The sequence below is a fragment of the Bombus terrestris genome, chromosome 11 (genome assembly GCF_910591885.1).
Source record: "Bombus terrestris chromosome 11, iyBomTerr1.2, whole genome shotgun sequence".
Classification (NCBI taxonomy): Eukaryota; Metazoa; Arthropoda; class Insecta; order Hymenoptera; family Apidae; genus Bombus; species Bombus terrestris.
The window spans coordinates 7,175,128-7,190,053 of record NC_063279.1 but is presented as its reverse complement, the minus strand read 5'-3'; the positions used below and the strand labels follow the sequence as shown (position 1 = coordinate 7,190,053).

The 14,926-nt window shown below is 33.4% G+C and overlaps 3 protein-coding genes across 5 annotated transcripts; 1 reads left to right on the top strand and 2 right to left on the bottom strand.

The window, feature by feature from the left end:
* Window positions 1-145: 145 nt before the first annotated feature.
* On the top strand, window positions 146-7,353 carry LOC100651930 (zinc finger matrin-type protein CG9776). Of its 2 annotated transcripts, none has more exons than XM_012314007.3 (9): window positions 146-318; window positions 644-957; window positions 1,031-1,162; window positions 1,648-1,813; window positions 1,890-2,071; window positions 2,148-2,528; window positions 2,914-3,019; window positions 4,203-4,321; window positions 4,400-7,353. In XM_012314007.3, the coding sequence occupies exons 2-9, from the start codon at window positions 661-663 to the stop codon at window positions 6,689-6,691; spliced, it is 3,675 nt and encodes a 1,224-aa protein (XP_012169397.1). In that variant the 5' UTR covers window positions 146-318; window positions 644-660; the 3' UTR covers window positions 6,692-7,353. The 2 variants fall into 2 exon arrangements, with proteins under 2 accessions (XP_012169397.1, XP_012169399.1); XM_012314009.3 differs by having other exon boundaries at window positions 148-318; window positions 1,893-2,071.
* Window positions 7,354-7,401: 48 nt separating this feature from the next.
* LOC100652288 (ADP-dependent glucokinase) lies at window positions 7,402-10,755 on the bottom strand. 2 transcript variants are annotated; one of them, XM_003399087.4, is made up of 5 exons: window positions 10,341-10,743; window positions 9,946-10,233; window positions 9,726-9,862; window positions 9,207-9,655; window positions 7,402-8,716 (listed from the first exon to the last, which is right to left on the bottom strand). In XM_003399087.4, exons 1-5 carry the CDS (start codon window positions 10,670-10,672, stop codon window positions 8,474-8,476), a joined length of 1,449 nt encoding a protein of 482 aa, XP_003399135.2. In that variant the 5' UTR covers window positions 10,673-10,743; the 3' UTR covers window positions 7,402-8,473. The 2 variants fall into 2 exon arrangements, with proteins under 2 accessions (XP_003399135.2, XP_048266140.1); XM_048410183.1 differs by having other exon boundaries at window positions 8,503-8,685; window positions 10,341-10,755.
* A 162-nt stretch (window positions 10,756-10,917) lies between these two features.
* On the bottom strand, window positions 10,918-14,893 carry LOC100648141 (zinc finger protein 83). The gene is made up of 3 exons (XM_012314011.3): window positions 14,498-14,893; window positions 13,422-14,375; window positions 10,918-13,355 (listed from the first exon to the last, which is right to left on the bottom strand). The coding sequence occupies exons 2-3, from the start codon at window positions 14,073-14,075 to the stop codon at window positions 11,652-11,654; spliced, it is 2,358 nt and encodes a 785-aa protein (XP_012169401.2). The 5' UTR covers window positions 14,076-14,375; window positions 14,498-14,893; the 3' UTR covers window positions 10,918-11,651.
* Window positions 14,894-14,926: the final 33 nt, after the last annotated feature.

Below are 14,926 nucleotides of genomic sequence, written 5' to 3'. Positions count from 1 at the left end.
TTATTAAAACATTCAAGACATTATAATGAATTAGATTTAATCATCACAGCGTAGTGAATTCTTGCAAAAAGTTGGTCAGTATATTTATTGGACATATATAAGTAACTACGTAGCATTTTGAGTTCTACCATCTAAGGTTTTTTGCTTCTATGTGCTGCACCTACAATCAGTGCGGCTTCTTCCATTCGTTTTTGGTTCTTCGTTACGTCGTGTCCTGCGAATGATTCTTAAAGGGATTAAACCATATTATTTTCATTATTTTGCGCTAGTACTTATCGAGAATAGAGTACTAAAGTTGCAAATAAACTATTAAAAAAGGTAAATATCTCTAATAACGTGTAACGCATTGAGAAATATTGTCGATGTTTTATCGAGGATAACAATGGCTGCAATGCGACATTTAAAATGATTTCTCTCCTTTACTAATGCGTATGGAGTATAGAATTCTAGAATTAAATTTTATAATGAATTGAAAACATTGAAATTTACCAAACGTTTAACGTTATCATGATTCTTAGAATTAGATTATGCACGATTATATGATCTACATATTTTTCGTCATATATTGGCAAATAAAAAGATCTTCTTACAACATAACCTAATATATTGATTATATAGGTATGATATGATGATATTTTTACAGATTGAGGTTATAGAGAAATGGAGCAAGAATCGAGACGTAAAGGGCCAAGGAGCCCTAGTGCAGACTCAGAAGACTCATCTCATAGAAGAAGATCAAGGAAATATGATCGATCTCCATCTCCAAGAAGAAGCAGATATCGAAGATCTCGTTCCAGAGATAGAAGATCACGTTCCAGTTCCAGAGATAGAAGAAGGAAAGACTCTAGTCGTTCACAACAAGAATGGAAACAGCAAGCTGCATCTCAATCTCAATCTTCTACTCCTAATCCAGCTAATCCTGGTGGTTATGTTCCAGCTGTTCACAATCAATATCAGGTAAATCAAACATGTTTAAGAAAAAGGAAAGAATATAAAAGAAGGAAATAAATAATATATATTTATTTTTTAGGCACCACCACCTCCGAACACCAGTCAACCACCACCACCTTTGCCAGCTTATAACCAAGGCTACAATAATTACAATTACAACTATGGGCAAGGCTATGACTACAGCTACCAGCAACCCACTGGTTATCGCAGTGTAAGTTTTTTGAAAGAGTACATTAGTTCAAAGGAGTATGTTGTATGAGAATGATTAGCTGATATCATAATAATTAAAATTATATTGCGTTTAGGGCAATATAATTAAATTTCAATACTTTTAGAACATTACCTATTCATAAGTTTGATTGTATTGTATGAGTTTGTAAAAGTAATTATGAAATTATTACACAAACTACCGAAATGTTTTTAATAATATTTGGTAGTACTGTCCATTTTTTTGGGGATGAACATTATGTTCTTTTGCATCGCGAAGTTTTGTGAATCCCCTCGTAAGTATAACGTTCGCGTTGTTTATTTTATTGGCATCGACATTGGAAACCAGTATTATTGACCAGATGATTTGTCTTCAAGAATCTTCCGTGTATTATCCAAAGTTCTGATTTGAGTATGGACAAATAAAGGTAAGGTTTGATAGAAGCATTTTTTGAGTATTTGACATCAAATGTATATTTATTTTGTTAGGATTATCCACCACCAAATTGGCAAGGGAATCAGGTAGCTTATAACAATCAACAACCACCACCTCCTCCCTCATTAACATCCCAGCAAGAATCGTCGAGACCAGTAGATAGTGGTTCCTCTGGATTAGTATCGTCCTTGGCAAGACCAGAAGATGCCAAAAAGGAAGGTGAGTCTTTTATTTTATTTTGATTTAAATTTATTAGCTGATATTATTTGAATACATTTTTATGTTCTATGACTAGCAGCAATCGCAGCTGAGGTAAAACAGCAAAAAGCAACTCTGGCTAAACAGCGTGAAGAATACGTTAAGAAATCTACTACATTACAACGTGAATTGGAGATTCTGCGACAGCAGTGCGATGAAATTGGTAAAGAAGGTGGAAGAGAAAATAATCGTATTATAAAAGAGAATCAGAAATTGCAGGTATGCAATTATTACATAAAATGATCAACAATATATTTCAACAGCTTTTCATTGTATGTTAATTCTTAATTTGCAGATTGAGATACAAAATAAAATGAAATCGATACACAATGTAATCGATATGCTTACCGGAATTATAGGAGATAAAGCTACTGTTGATGATCTGAAAAGCAAGTTTAAATTAGAAATTAGCAAATGTTCAAGAAGTCCCAAAGAAGACTTTCCGAAAGGAAAATCGTTGTCGCCCGACCGATCATCGGCATCCGACTCCGACAAGGAATCCAAAATTGAAAGAGACATGAAAGAACGAAGGTCTCCCGAAGATTCTAAACCTATGTACAATTTTGTACATTATGACCCAGAAATGCACTGGTGTAAAGTCTGCGATATATTTCCTAAAACGGCAAAGGAATATTTGAATCATCTGCATAGCAATGAGCACAAAGAAGCTTGCTTAGTAAGTTGCCTGTTATTCTAATAATAGAGTCTTAGTGAAACTCATTCAGCTCTGGTATAGGTACTTTCAATAACTGAATGTAGAAATTTCTAATTGAAGATCGTTTTCATAAATAACTTTTATAATCATTAGAACAGGATGCAGAAAAATCTAACTGATAATTGATTTACATTGTGAGAGAACAAATGGATTCGATTAAAACTATGTATTTCTAATTTGAACTATATTTGTATAAGGATGATATATTACAGTAACAGTCAACCTGCAGGTACTTGGTACATAGTCTGATTGATGTATCATAACAATGTCTCATTAAAAAGTACCACCGAATATTTGTATAGTATTGTAGGAAACATTATCATTAACATTTAATTCCCTGCAACAGGAACGCAAGATAGTTGATATGCCGTGGCATGAGCGGAATGGAGAGGGAACGGAAAAGGAAGTGCCGTATTATCCTGGACTGCCAACGAAAAGAACACCTATTAAAGGTATGGTTCATTTCAGTGGATAATTACTAATAGAATACAATTCCGTAGCTTGTGCACAGACACTGTGTCCGGTATGTATTGAAGAGATCTACGACTATGATTTGCTCAAAAATTTGCTTGCATTAACATACGTATTATCGACTTACATAGTCGAATTATGTACGCGAAAAGAAAGATAATTAGGCTTCAAACATTTCTTGCTTTTTCCTTTTTTCAAATTATTCAAAATAATATACATCAGAAATGTTCGTTATGGAAATGAATCGTTTTATAAATTTGTACGCGGAATAATTTTTATTTTTTCCGTGAAGTGTTTTTTACACATCATAATGTTAGCAGCAAATTTTGTAGCAATGATGTAAACACCATAAAGATGCACTGGATTTTAAATGGACTCGAGGAGCACACTTTCGGGCGATTTCAGATATTTCAGCTTCTATAATCGAACCATTTAAAATTATTCCTCGCAAGTGTACTGTTCGTCGATTCATCATATATAGGTCCATTTACAGTCAAGAATGAACAAAGGAAGATCTTATCAATGTGAAATATATATTAATATGAATCAATGTTGTCATAATGCTGGTGCGTGTACAAATACAAATAACGTATATAGTTATATGAAAATGTGTAAATTGTGATATTCGCTCGTGTCACTTATTTTATTTAACATATATATTATATTATTAAATAGGTTTATGATATATATTATAAATCGAAATATTTTTGTGAAACGTTCTGTAAATGCCGATTAATTTTTTTGAGATATATATAGAAATTAAAACAATTATTAATTTTTAGCTTTTATATGATTAATAAAAGTTAAGAAAATGATCAAAAAAATACATGAGGTAGTTGCAGTACGTATAAAAATTCTATGTTATGTTGCTTTATGTAATTTCTTATTTTCAATTTACTTGTAATATCTTTGTGGTATATTTGTATGAATAAAACATGATTTCTTCCCATCCTTTTTTTCTTCTAGAATTCAACGTGGGAGACTACGGAAGAATATTTATTTAATGTTATCGACCATTTATTGAGCATCTTTTAATATATATTGTTTTTGTTTTCAGTGACATGAATGTGTCGTGGCAGAATATAAGGTCATTCTTTATGAACTTAAATTGTTTACCATTTTCAAAGCTTAAGTAATGCTAAGTGTTAAAATATTTGCTTATAGGTTTACAGTTCTTCAGCGCTGCAACGGCATGGTACTGCAAGCTTTGCGATTCCTGGATCGGGGATCTTCATTGTGCAAGTTTGCACCTGAAATCTAAACAGCATTCAGAAAATTATTCTGTATGTTCTTTATTTTCTAAATTCTGTATTTCAAAAAAGGGGGCAATATAAAATTAATTAGTTAACATCTTTATTTAGCGTTTTGTTGAGCAAAATCCACATTGGGAAACCGATTGGATGGCAGATCGTGAGAAAGCATTCTCAGAGGAGAAACATAAACAGATCCAAATGGAATTGCAGAAACACAAAGATGACGACCCGCCACCAAAATCAAAGAAATCAAAGAAGTCAAAGAAAAGTAAGAAGAAATCTAAGAAGCGAAGAAACAGAAGCAGTGGTAGCGACAGTTCCAGCGAATCAGAAAATTCGGACACAGATTCCGATCAGGATATGTCCAAGAGCATTCGTGTCGCTATGCGAAATAAAATGAAAGCGTCGACGCAAGCCATTTTGAATGAGGAGATAGATTATCATCGGATAAAATTGAAAGGACACTGGTCAAAAATGGCGCAACACTTGAATCAGTCACTGACTCCAGAACCTCAACCTGTCGAAACTGATGAAAGACAGCTATTGAATTCGATCAGAGACAAATTAAAAGCGAAGCAGGAAGAAGAAATGAAGTCTATTAGTAATCGAAGGCTGAGCCAAGAGAAAGGAATCGAAGAAGAGGAGGAAGAACAAGAACAGGCTTCTTTTTCGAACAAATCAAAACCGGAAAATTTGGAAGCTTGGGGACCAAAAGAACCTCCTAAACCCTTCTGGATAAAGAAGGAAGAGGAAAAACCGCAACCCATAGCCAACAAACCAATCGAATTACCCAAACCAGAAGAAATGCCTAAACCGCATATGGGATTCTGGACAAAACAGCAAGTCAACATGACCGTAAAACCGCCTGAAAATAAATCTGTGGAGAAAGAGGATGAGAGACAACGAGAAAGCGATAGATACAAAGACGATCGGGATAGAAAGTATGACAGACGGGAGGATAAATACGATCGTTATAGCAGCAGGTATGAAAGAAGACGCGGGCGAGACAGAGATCGTGATCGTGACAGAGATAGGGATAGGGACCGTGATAGGGACAGGGACAGGGATAGAGATCGAGACAGGGATTATTACGATGATCGAAGAAAACGAGATAGTAATGAATCTCCTCGACGTGAAAGAAGTTGGCGCGACAGCCCAAAGAGAGGTTACGATAAATATGGTAAGGACAGAAGAGACGATAATTCATCTAACGATGAGTCCAAATTCGAGAAGAAGACAAATGAATCCGCGTCTAAATCTAAGAAGGGTAGTATACAGACTAAAAAGTCAACGCCTCAGGTATCGAAAGGTAAATTACCATTCATTGGTAGATTACCGCTATTTAAGAAGAAAGCTGAAGAACCAAAGTTGCCTGAGAAAGATATTACTCCTCTTCCCTATCAACAGAGTAAATTCGAAGATACACCGAAAGTTCCCAATGAGATCATAAACCCACCTGGTGTTGTACACATCACCAAGCTTGCAACTCCAATAAATCTGGGTAATAATAATAATAACACTACCAGCAGCAGTAACAATAATAATAGTACCATTACTACCACAGCTAATAGTACAAGCACTCTACCTCCTCAAACCAACAAAAGTCAACCGATGAAAATATTGGTAGCTCCACCACCTCCGGTATTAAATGAAACGAAACCTACACAGCAGGTGGTCGATATGGAAATTGAAGATCAATCCGAGGAAACAGTAATAGAGGAACCAATAATAGAGCAGCAAAAACAAACGCACAGTATATCGAAATTACCTCTGCCTCCACATCCTCCTCCTCCTCTGAATAGACCACCACCACCTTTCTCGACTACGTCGCAGCAGCAACAGCAACAGGCAACGGTGCAAAGTAGACCGCAATTCCCTACGAATCGACCTCCACCTCCATTTATGACAACTCCACCACCTTTCGTTCAGAGTCAACCACGATTTCCGCCTCATCAACCAGTACGGCCACCGGTGCAAAGTCATCCTCCTTTCATGGCAAATCCACCGCCACAAATGCCCACTGTACCTCCTTTCGTTCAAAATCATCAAAATCCACCACCTCCACTACCAACTGTTGAGAATACTACACAAGATATTTCCGACATCCCGGAACCCACTGAAAAGCGAACTGATCCAAGCATTCCTCTGCCTGATGATTTGCAAGAAGCCCTAAATATCATCTTCCCGAAAGAGGAAACAGAAACAAAACAACAAAGTCAACAAGAAAGTAACATTATGTATTCGTCTATGTATAGTATGTTAGGGTGTGTTGGGTATGGCCCAGAATATATGGATCAACCACCACCTGAAATTACTCAAGCGGAGACAGAAGTAGATACTCAACCTGGACCAGATGATTTGAAGATGTTAGGCATTGACGAAGGAGATACAATCCTATAAAACTTTTTATAAACTCACAATGTTCTCTGGTTCGAATGTTTTTTTGATAAGCATCTAGCGTTAAACTCTAAGTCACGTTGACTGTCTATCCCTTCTACTTCGAAACAATTGTTATTTGTATTGTAATTTCTTGACTTAAAATTTATACGTTATGTATGTTAACATCGAATATTATGTAATTATGTAAACTAGTATTTTAAGTAAGAAATAGTGAATGTTTCTTTCTCATGTACTAACAGCGAATCAATTGATACTAAAGCGTTGCCTTGGCAAAATAACTAAGTGAAATGAGCTTGTGAAAGATTTACTATTTCTTATTAACTATACTGTTTTCATTTAATTCTGATTGAAAAAGATATCTCCAGGTTTTTATGAGTTTGCTAAAACTAAGCAGTTAAGGTAAACGTTACAGTGTCATATAATTACTTTTACTTAAGGCGTATATATATATACACCTTAGACACATGTCAAAACTTAAATTTCCATATGTGTATAAGAGTATTAAAAACACTTTAGAGATATAAATAATCAGCCTATTTGCTTTTCCAGAACACATTTAAATACTAGTAAGAACAGCATAAACACTGTTTGAAAAACAAATTCAAAATGTACATTTGATTTATGAATAATATTCCATTAATAAATAACGAAATTACATGAAACGAGACGTGATGTTATAAAACTAAGGGATTCAAAGAAAAATGGACCCATTTTTCATTGCATTATTCAACTATGCTTTGTTTATTCTTTTTCTTGGAATTTTGTTTTCTTATTTGAAAATTATTTTATAGGTTTTTTTAAGTGCTTTATCACATAACTTCACCCTGCAGCGCACAACCTTCCATACAATACAATATAATTCAATGCCTTGTTTTCGTCAATAATGCCAGGTAATGCTAAATAAGAAATACAGGTATTGCATGGCACATAACATGAATTATACAGCGTGTCCCGTAATCGATGATACAATCATGTACGGGGTGATTTTACATAAAAGAATAAGTCGAAAATAGACAATAAATTTTTTTCATATGACGTTTTGTTTTCGAGAAAATGAATTTGAAAATTCATCAAGTATATTGGGCATAAATAACATGCCCAATGGTGCTATATAGTATTGCCATATTGTAATTTCTCAAATGTCACTTAATTACTTAAAAATTATTTTGAGGCTTAACGATATTTTTACTACATTACAATGAAATGAACGGCAACAAACTTCAAACTGTATGTACAGGGCACGCAAATTAGAACAATAATTAATTAATTCCAATTTTAAAAGTAGTGTTGAAACGTTCTATGCATGAAATAAAATGACATTTAATTTTTATAATATTTATTATACTTTGTTCTTTTTTTAAAATGTCATTCGATATTATGCATAGTTTCAAACGCGTTTTTTATTATGTATAAGGAGATAAAATGCTTACATACTTTTTATATGTGAAAATCAGTATCTAAAGTTAGATACTTGAATAATTCAAATCATTACCATTATTATTTAATACTATGTTTAAGCCCTGTGATTTTTAACATACATAAGTACAACACAGAATAAAATATTAAAAGATTGCTGTTCCTTAACCTATGAACAACATCTGCATATCAGAAAACAATAACGAACGTGTTGTATATGTTGGAATGATAGCCCATGGAATGAATTATAATCTAAGTTTCCAAAGCTGCTGTGCACTAAAATCTAATTTGACTTCGTGAGTATCGTAATAAAGTAGTACGAAAATTCAATATCGCTCAATTATCTTGAAAAGTACAAACAGTACATTAAATCTGTAGTACAAGGCCCGCGCTTGAAATGTTATCTCCGCCGCCAGCAGTTTGCGCTGCTTCGGTGCAAACTAATACTGGTGCCACACAAACTTGAATAATAACATCTTTGCTTTCTATCTTTAATGTTTCGTCCCAACAGGACACTGGTTTCTCAATATCTAGTGCTATCCGGATGCCATCAACGATAGACGTCGAAAAACTATCGTCTAAAATCAACGCAGCTTTACTAATGTCGACCTAAAATTTCATAAGTTCATATATATACATATACAGGGTAGGTCAACTAAAAGGTATCATCTGAATATCTTTACTATTGTATGAAAAATCTTCTCAGAACGAAGTTACACTATTTCAAAGGTCATAAATGACTAATGCTATGCTCGATATGGTGGTCGTTTGCTGCAATGCATAATTGAAATCTTCTGATTAGTTTTCTATTTTATCCAATGTTATGGATACACCTACAGCTGCAATTTTCTTCTTCATATCTTCCGGTATTATAAGTTTGTCACGATAAACTACGTTTGTAATCTTATAAAATAATGACATTAAAAAAGTCTGCCCATTAATATATGTTCCCCTTGTAACAATGCAATTTTGTCCTAAAAAGATTTTTCACACAATAGTAAGTAAAGGAGATATTTAGATGATCCCATTTAGCTGATTCACCCATATATTCATATAATTATAAGCTTATAATTAACAAAATATAATCAAATTTACTTACATGGCTCGTCGCGCATACGTGTCTATGAGCTGTTAGTGATGCTTTGGCTGCCGCAGCCATCGTATTTTTCCATATAGAGCCTTTTACAGTAAATATAGCTTGATAGGCTAACGTGTGTACATGAATTCTAGTTAATTCTCGAGAATGCTCAATAGTCTTGCTTTTCATACGTATCAATTTGAATAACGTTCGCATTTGATCTAAGACTGTCGCTATACGTGGCGTTGAATTTGCCACTAATGAAATATTTCCGTAATACATCGCGTTATGCAAGTTGGCTATTTCTTGCTCATTCATCCCTAAACTATCGGCAAATGGAATAATCGAGTCGCAAAGCTCAAAAAGTAATTTATCTTCCGCAAACGAGGCCATTTCAAAATGAATCTTAGTCGATGCAGATCGATCCATCATTTGTTTCTTTACTTTACGCAAAAGTTTCTGTCTATCACCTGCATTTCAATAAATGTTTTTCTAAACAGATCACAAAACTTATACAACTAAGAATAGTGTTTCAATTACCATTAGGAAATGGATAATTATCCATCATTTGTAGACCACTGATAACAAGTAAGTTAGGCTCGTATGTTAACAGTAGTTTATCAAATGCATCAAGAGAACTAATTCTAGGATTATTGGCATCATTGTGAACTATGTACCTAAAAAATAATTATAGTGATTTAGGAGGATCTATTACAATTATATGTCCACAATATTTTCTGAAGCTTTTTAAATATTATACCTATTAGCTCTAGCACTGGAATATGGACCCCAAATATCTCCATGCTTGTATTCAATTACTAAATGAATGTCATCCCTTTTGACTTCACCCCCTACGATATTAATAACCTGTGGTATCATTTGATGCAAGGATCTAGTCAGTTTTGCAGCAAGTGTAACATCACACCCTTCTCTTGCAAATCTTAAGGCCATAACTGCTGCATTACCACCAATGGTAGAATATGAAGATGGAAATGAACGAGCTTTGGCAACAAGATTGTCAAATAGTGTCCTATTTGCCATGTATCTCCTGATAAAAAAATGAAATGTTAATAAAATGTGAAATAGAAAAAATGTATTTCTCAATGAGAAATACAAAAATTCGATTAAAGGTGATATAGCAAAAGTAAGACTTACTCTGCAGCAGCTCCATGGCGAAAATAATAAGCGAAGCTTTTTAAGAGTTCTAGCTCTGTGTTGATTTCATCAAAATGTTGTGGTTGTCCGACTTCATCGGAATAGTTGAGTAAATCTTTAGCATTGACGTATACGTCGGTGCACACGCCATAACCTATCGCAACTTTTGGTCGTGATGACATCACGTGTTTATTTTCAAGTCTTTCCAAGCCATGGATCAAAGCTTGCAAACGTTTCTGAAGAATGCTCTCTGAATTTCTATAATAAATTGCGACTAGAACTATTAGTACAGTGAACGCTGTACCAAATTTTAATCCCCTGTTGTACCCCATTTTGAGTTCCAATAACAATGAACTAAGCGCTGTAATCACTGGGTTCTTTAAAAATCTAATCAATGCAGAGTTGATACATAATTTTATTAGATTATGACTAATAATGACAAATAACTGACATGAGCGTCATGCTATATCAATTTAAAACAATTCTTTACTTTTTAAAGAGAAATTGTAAAATGTATGTTGCATTATACTAGTTTGACTATATTATATGCATGGTAACTCAGTTAAAAGGGATCACATAAATATTTAACTTATTTATTATTGTATGAAGAAACTTTATACAACAAAGTTACAATATTTCAAGGGCCACACAATAATTTGTTTGGAATAAGAGATGAATAAACTTATAGGGCAACATATTGATCTACTTGAAGTATAAAAATGCTCTTCGTAGAATAAAAGTACTTCCTATATATTTTTTTAAATAATATTTATTTAAAAAAACAACACAATTGATCTCATTGAACTTCTTAGAATACATATATATGTAAATTTTAAAGATTTGATCTTGATTTGGGAATTCATCTTCTATATTTGTACAATTATAATTTTTAGATTGTAATATGATAGAAAAGGTAAAAAAAGAACTTATGATACTGATTAGTAAAAATACAGAGGGCATACATTAAAATATGTAGCTGTATTCTTTTGAAACTCTGATTGTTGGTACCAGTCCTAATTTATTTAGGACATGGGGCATCTTTTTTTCAAAAGAATAAAGCTGTTAAGCATTTGAAGCTCTTTACGAGATATAAAAATATTCGAAGTCTATAAGTATACACCAATCACATATATGATTACAAAAACCATTTTTTCGAAGTTAATCAAAAAGAAGTAGAGTTATCATAGATTAAAAATGGAAGCTTCTAATGTCAACTTCTTTTTACTAACGATATACGTAAGATTCAGTTTGGATAGTTTCATATTGAAACAATTCTATTCTATCTTTTACAAAACAATTACTTTACACTGTTTACTCTTTATTTTTCGTATGAAGACGCATATGTTTCTTTAGATTATCGAGTCTATTACATCGTCGATCACAGAAATCGCATTGATAAGGCATTAAATTGCTATGCACTACTACATGACCGTTTAAGTGACTAATCTGTTTGAACCGTTTTCCACAAATAGTACAAACGTATGGTCTTTCGTTCATATGAGCTGATGCAATGTGAGTTTGTAAATTTGTTTTCCTTACAAACGTAGCTTTGCATACATCGCATTCAAATGGCCTTACATTTGCATGAATGGCCAAGTGAGATTTAAGCACATTTTTATGTTTAAAATTTTTCTCGCATAAATGACATTGAAATGGGCGTTCGTCGTTGTGTACCTTTTTATGAACGGATAGATGAGCGAGCTGCTTGAACATTTTCGCACAAATCTCGCACTGGTAAGTGCGTCCATCTTCATGTGCAGCACTTATATGCCGACGCAAAGTATCGGCTAAAGTATATCTTTTTCCGCAAATTTTACAGCGGAACGGACGCTCGTTCGTATGAGTCATTAGATGCCCGTTTAGATTTCTTTTTTCAAGAAACCGTGCACCACATACATCGCATTGATAAGGTTTTTCTCCATTGTGAACATACATGTGTTTCTTCAAAGAATTCGAAAGGCTAAATCTCTTTTTGCAGACCGAACATTCGAATTTTCGTTCTCCCGTGTGTACCAACATATGAGACTTCACGTGTCCCGCTTGTTTGAATCTTTTCCCACAAATGATGCATGGGAATTGACGTTCATGAGAATGAGTAAGTATGTGTCGTTCCAAAACGCTTTTGGTGGTAAACACCTTTTTACAGTTATCACATTCGAACAAACGGAAAGTCTCTTTAGTTTTTGAAATGTAATGTCCTTTATGTGATTGAGCATGGATCTTCAGCGAACCTAAAGAGTCGAATTTCACCCCGCAAACCGCACAATGGAAAGACCGATAATCTTTATGCGTTAATGAATGTTGGCTAAGATGGCCTAATTGCTTAAAACTCTTATTACAAATTAAACAAATGTAGGGTCTTTCGTTCGTGTGAGATCGCATATGCCTTTTTAATACACTAGGAAAGTTAAACTTTTGATTACAATATGAACATTCCAAAGTTGGATCTCCATTTATTTTCATTGGACGATTGTCTGCAGCAATTTTCTTCCTTTCCTTGAGGAGACTTAAACTCTTTGTTGCCTTTGTACAATCATTTGCTTCATTTGATTGTGTTTCATTGGCATTTAATTGTGAGAAATTTCTTAATTTAGATGTTTTCGTGTCCAATGTTGTTTCATCTTGAGAGTCTTTACTTCTTCTACTTCTGGTCAGGCTGGATAATTTACTTTGTCTATGAGATTGCCTCATATGTTTTTCATATAAACTTAGAACGTGAAACGTTTTGTTGCATAGTTTACATTCGAACTTTTTCCCCTTTATATGTGTTCTCATATGATTTCTTAAGTGGCCGGGTTTCATGTATTGTTTCTTGCAAATTTTACATTTTAAATTGATTTGATTCTCCGCATTTGATGCCTTGTCATCTATTCCCAATTCATCCTCAAATACTGAATCTTCTGTATGCATGTTCAAAGGTTCACTCTTAACATTCACAAAATTAAAACCAGGAGTGCTTCTTTGAAATTCACCCCTGACTTCATTGCAAGAATCTTCACTCTCGCAATCATTTAACTGACGAATTAAAATAATGATCAATAACATATATATGAATAACTATATTATTAATAATATACTTACACTATCTACATCTCTGTTTGCAAAGGCGGGCTCATCTATAAGCTGCTGCATATCTTCTTCCTTAACTTCATCTTCTTTGTTGGGTAAGAGGCTAATCCATTCTTCTTCTGTCCATACATTATCTCTTAAATTTATTAGATTAGTTTGTTTTTGGAATTCTTCATGTACATTTTTCCCAAATAATATATCATATGGAATTTTTCCATTTTCACAACGAAATGTTGAATTTTGAAAAATTTGTATATGTTTCAAAGCTTCGTACCATGTTTTCGTTGGATTTTCTTCTACCCAACATTCAAGTAAGGTTTTAAAATCTCTACTCTGTTCACTGTTCTCAGTGAGTTCTCCATGAAGTATCATGAAATCTTTCCACAAAAGACGTATTTCTTGCACAACTTCTTCAGCAAATTTGCGTCCATTGCTGCTTTGTAAGACCTGTGGTGCTCCAATAATAGCCAGTATGTCTAACAGTTTCACAGCTACTTCATTTGCTGTGTTTCCATGTAAACCTTTCAACACAACAAATCTGGATACTTGATCCTCGTAGACAAGGAAATACTTGTAATTACAAGTTAATTGTACAGGCATATCTATTACATCAATTTGTCCTCTATGATACAACTTTTTGTCTGTGGTATTATAAAGTGAATTCATGTTTTCAATTTTCAAATAATTTATGATTCTTTCAGAGAGATTTAAAAACTATGAGATTTTATACCTTGTTATTTAAAAGAAAAAGATCTATTTATCAGGAATAATATTTATAAACAATTTATCACAACTTATAAATATATGCTTTCTTCAGAGGTAAAAAGTTAAGTACCTCTTGGTAAATATTTATTTCATGTTTTAGAGAATTAATACTGATTCTTTCCAATGACAAATTAAATGTTTTCCTTGATACATTTTTTGCTTTCGGTGTGTCCATTGTTCACTTTCTTAACTCATTGGTATCTGTTAAAAAAGTAAAAAATGTAATACTTTTAAAAATAAAATATTACAAATGCATATATGTACTGTGGTTTCCCAGAAAAGAAAGGAAATAATTATAGTCTTTATTAAATATAAAAACATACCACATAATAATTCATTATTATTTGCGTACGGAGAACAAATTTCTTCTTGTACATGTGAATAAAGTTAATATATAATCAAACAAAATTTACATTTTCTTTTAAGTGTAAAATGATACAGACTTTTAACCTATATAATTCTTCATGAGATTCAATTCATTTTAAAATTATGGAACTTTATGTCCATTTTCTATTGGAACCTGCTAACATTGTATTATTTTTACGTGACGACGGTGAAAAATACACGCTTTTCTGTTTGTCCATTTAATAATTAATGTTCACTACACAATCGTAAACTCTTGTTTGTCATTTTCATAGCGAGTTCTCATCGCCTCATTAAACCAAGACTTGACGGTACCAGTGAAAGCACGGCTGTATTGGAGATAATGTTTATTTGTCCACGTGTCAGAATATCTAAAGGTTGGTTTTTAA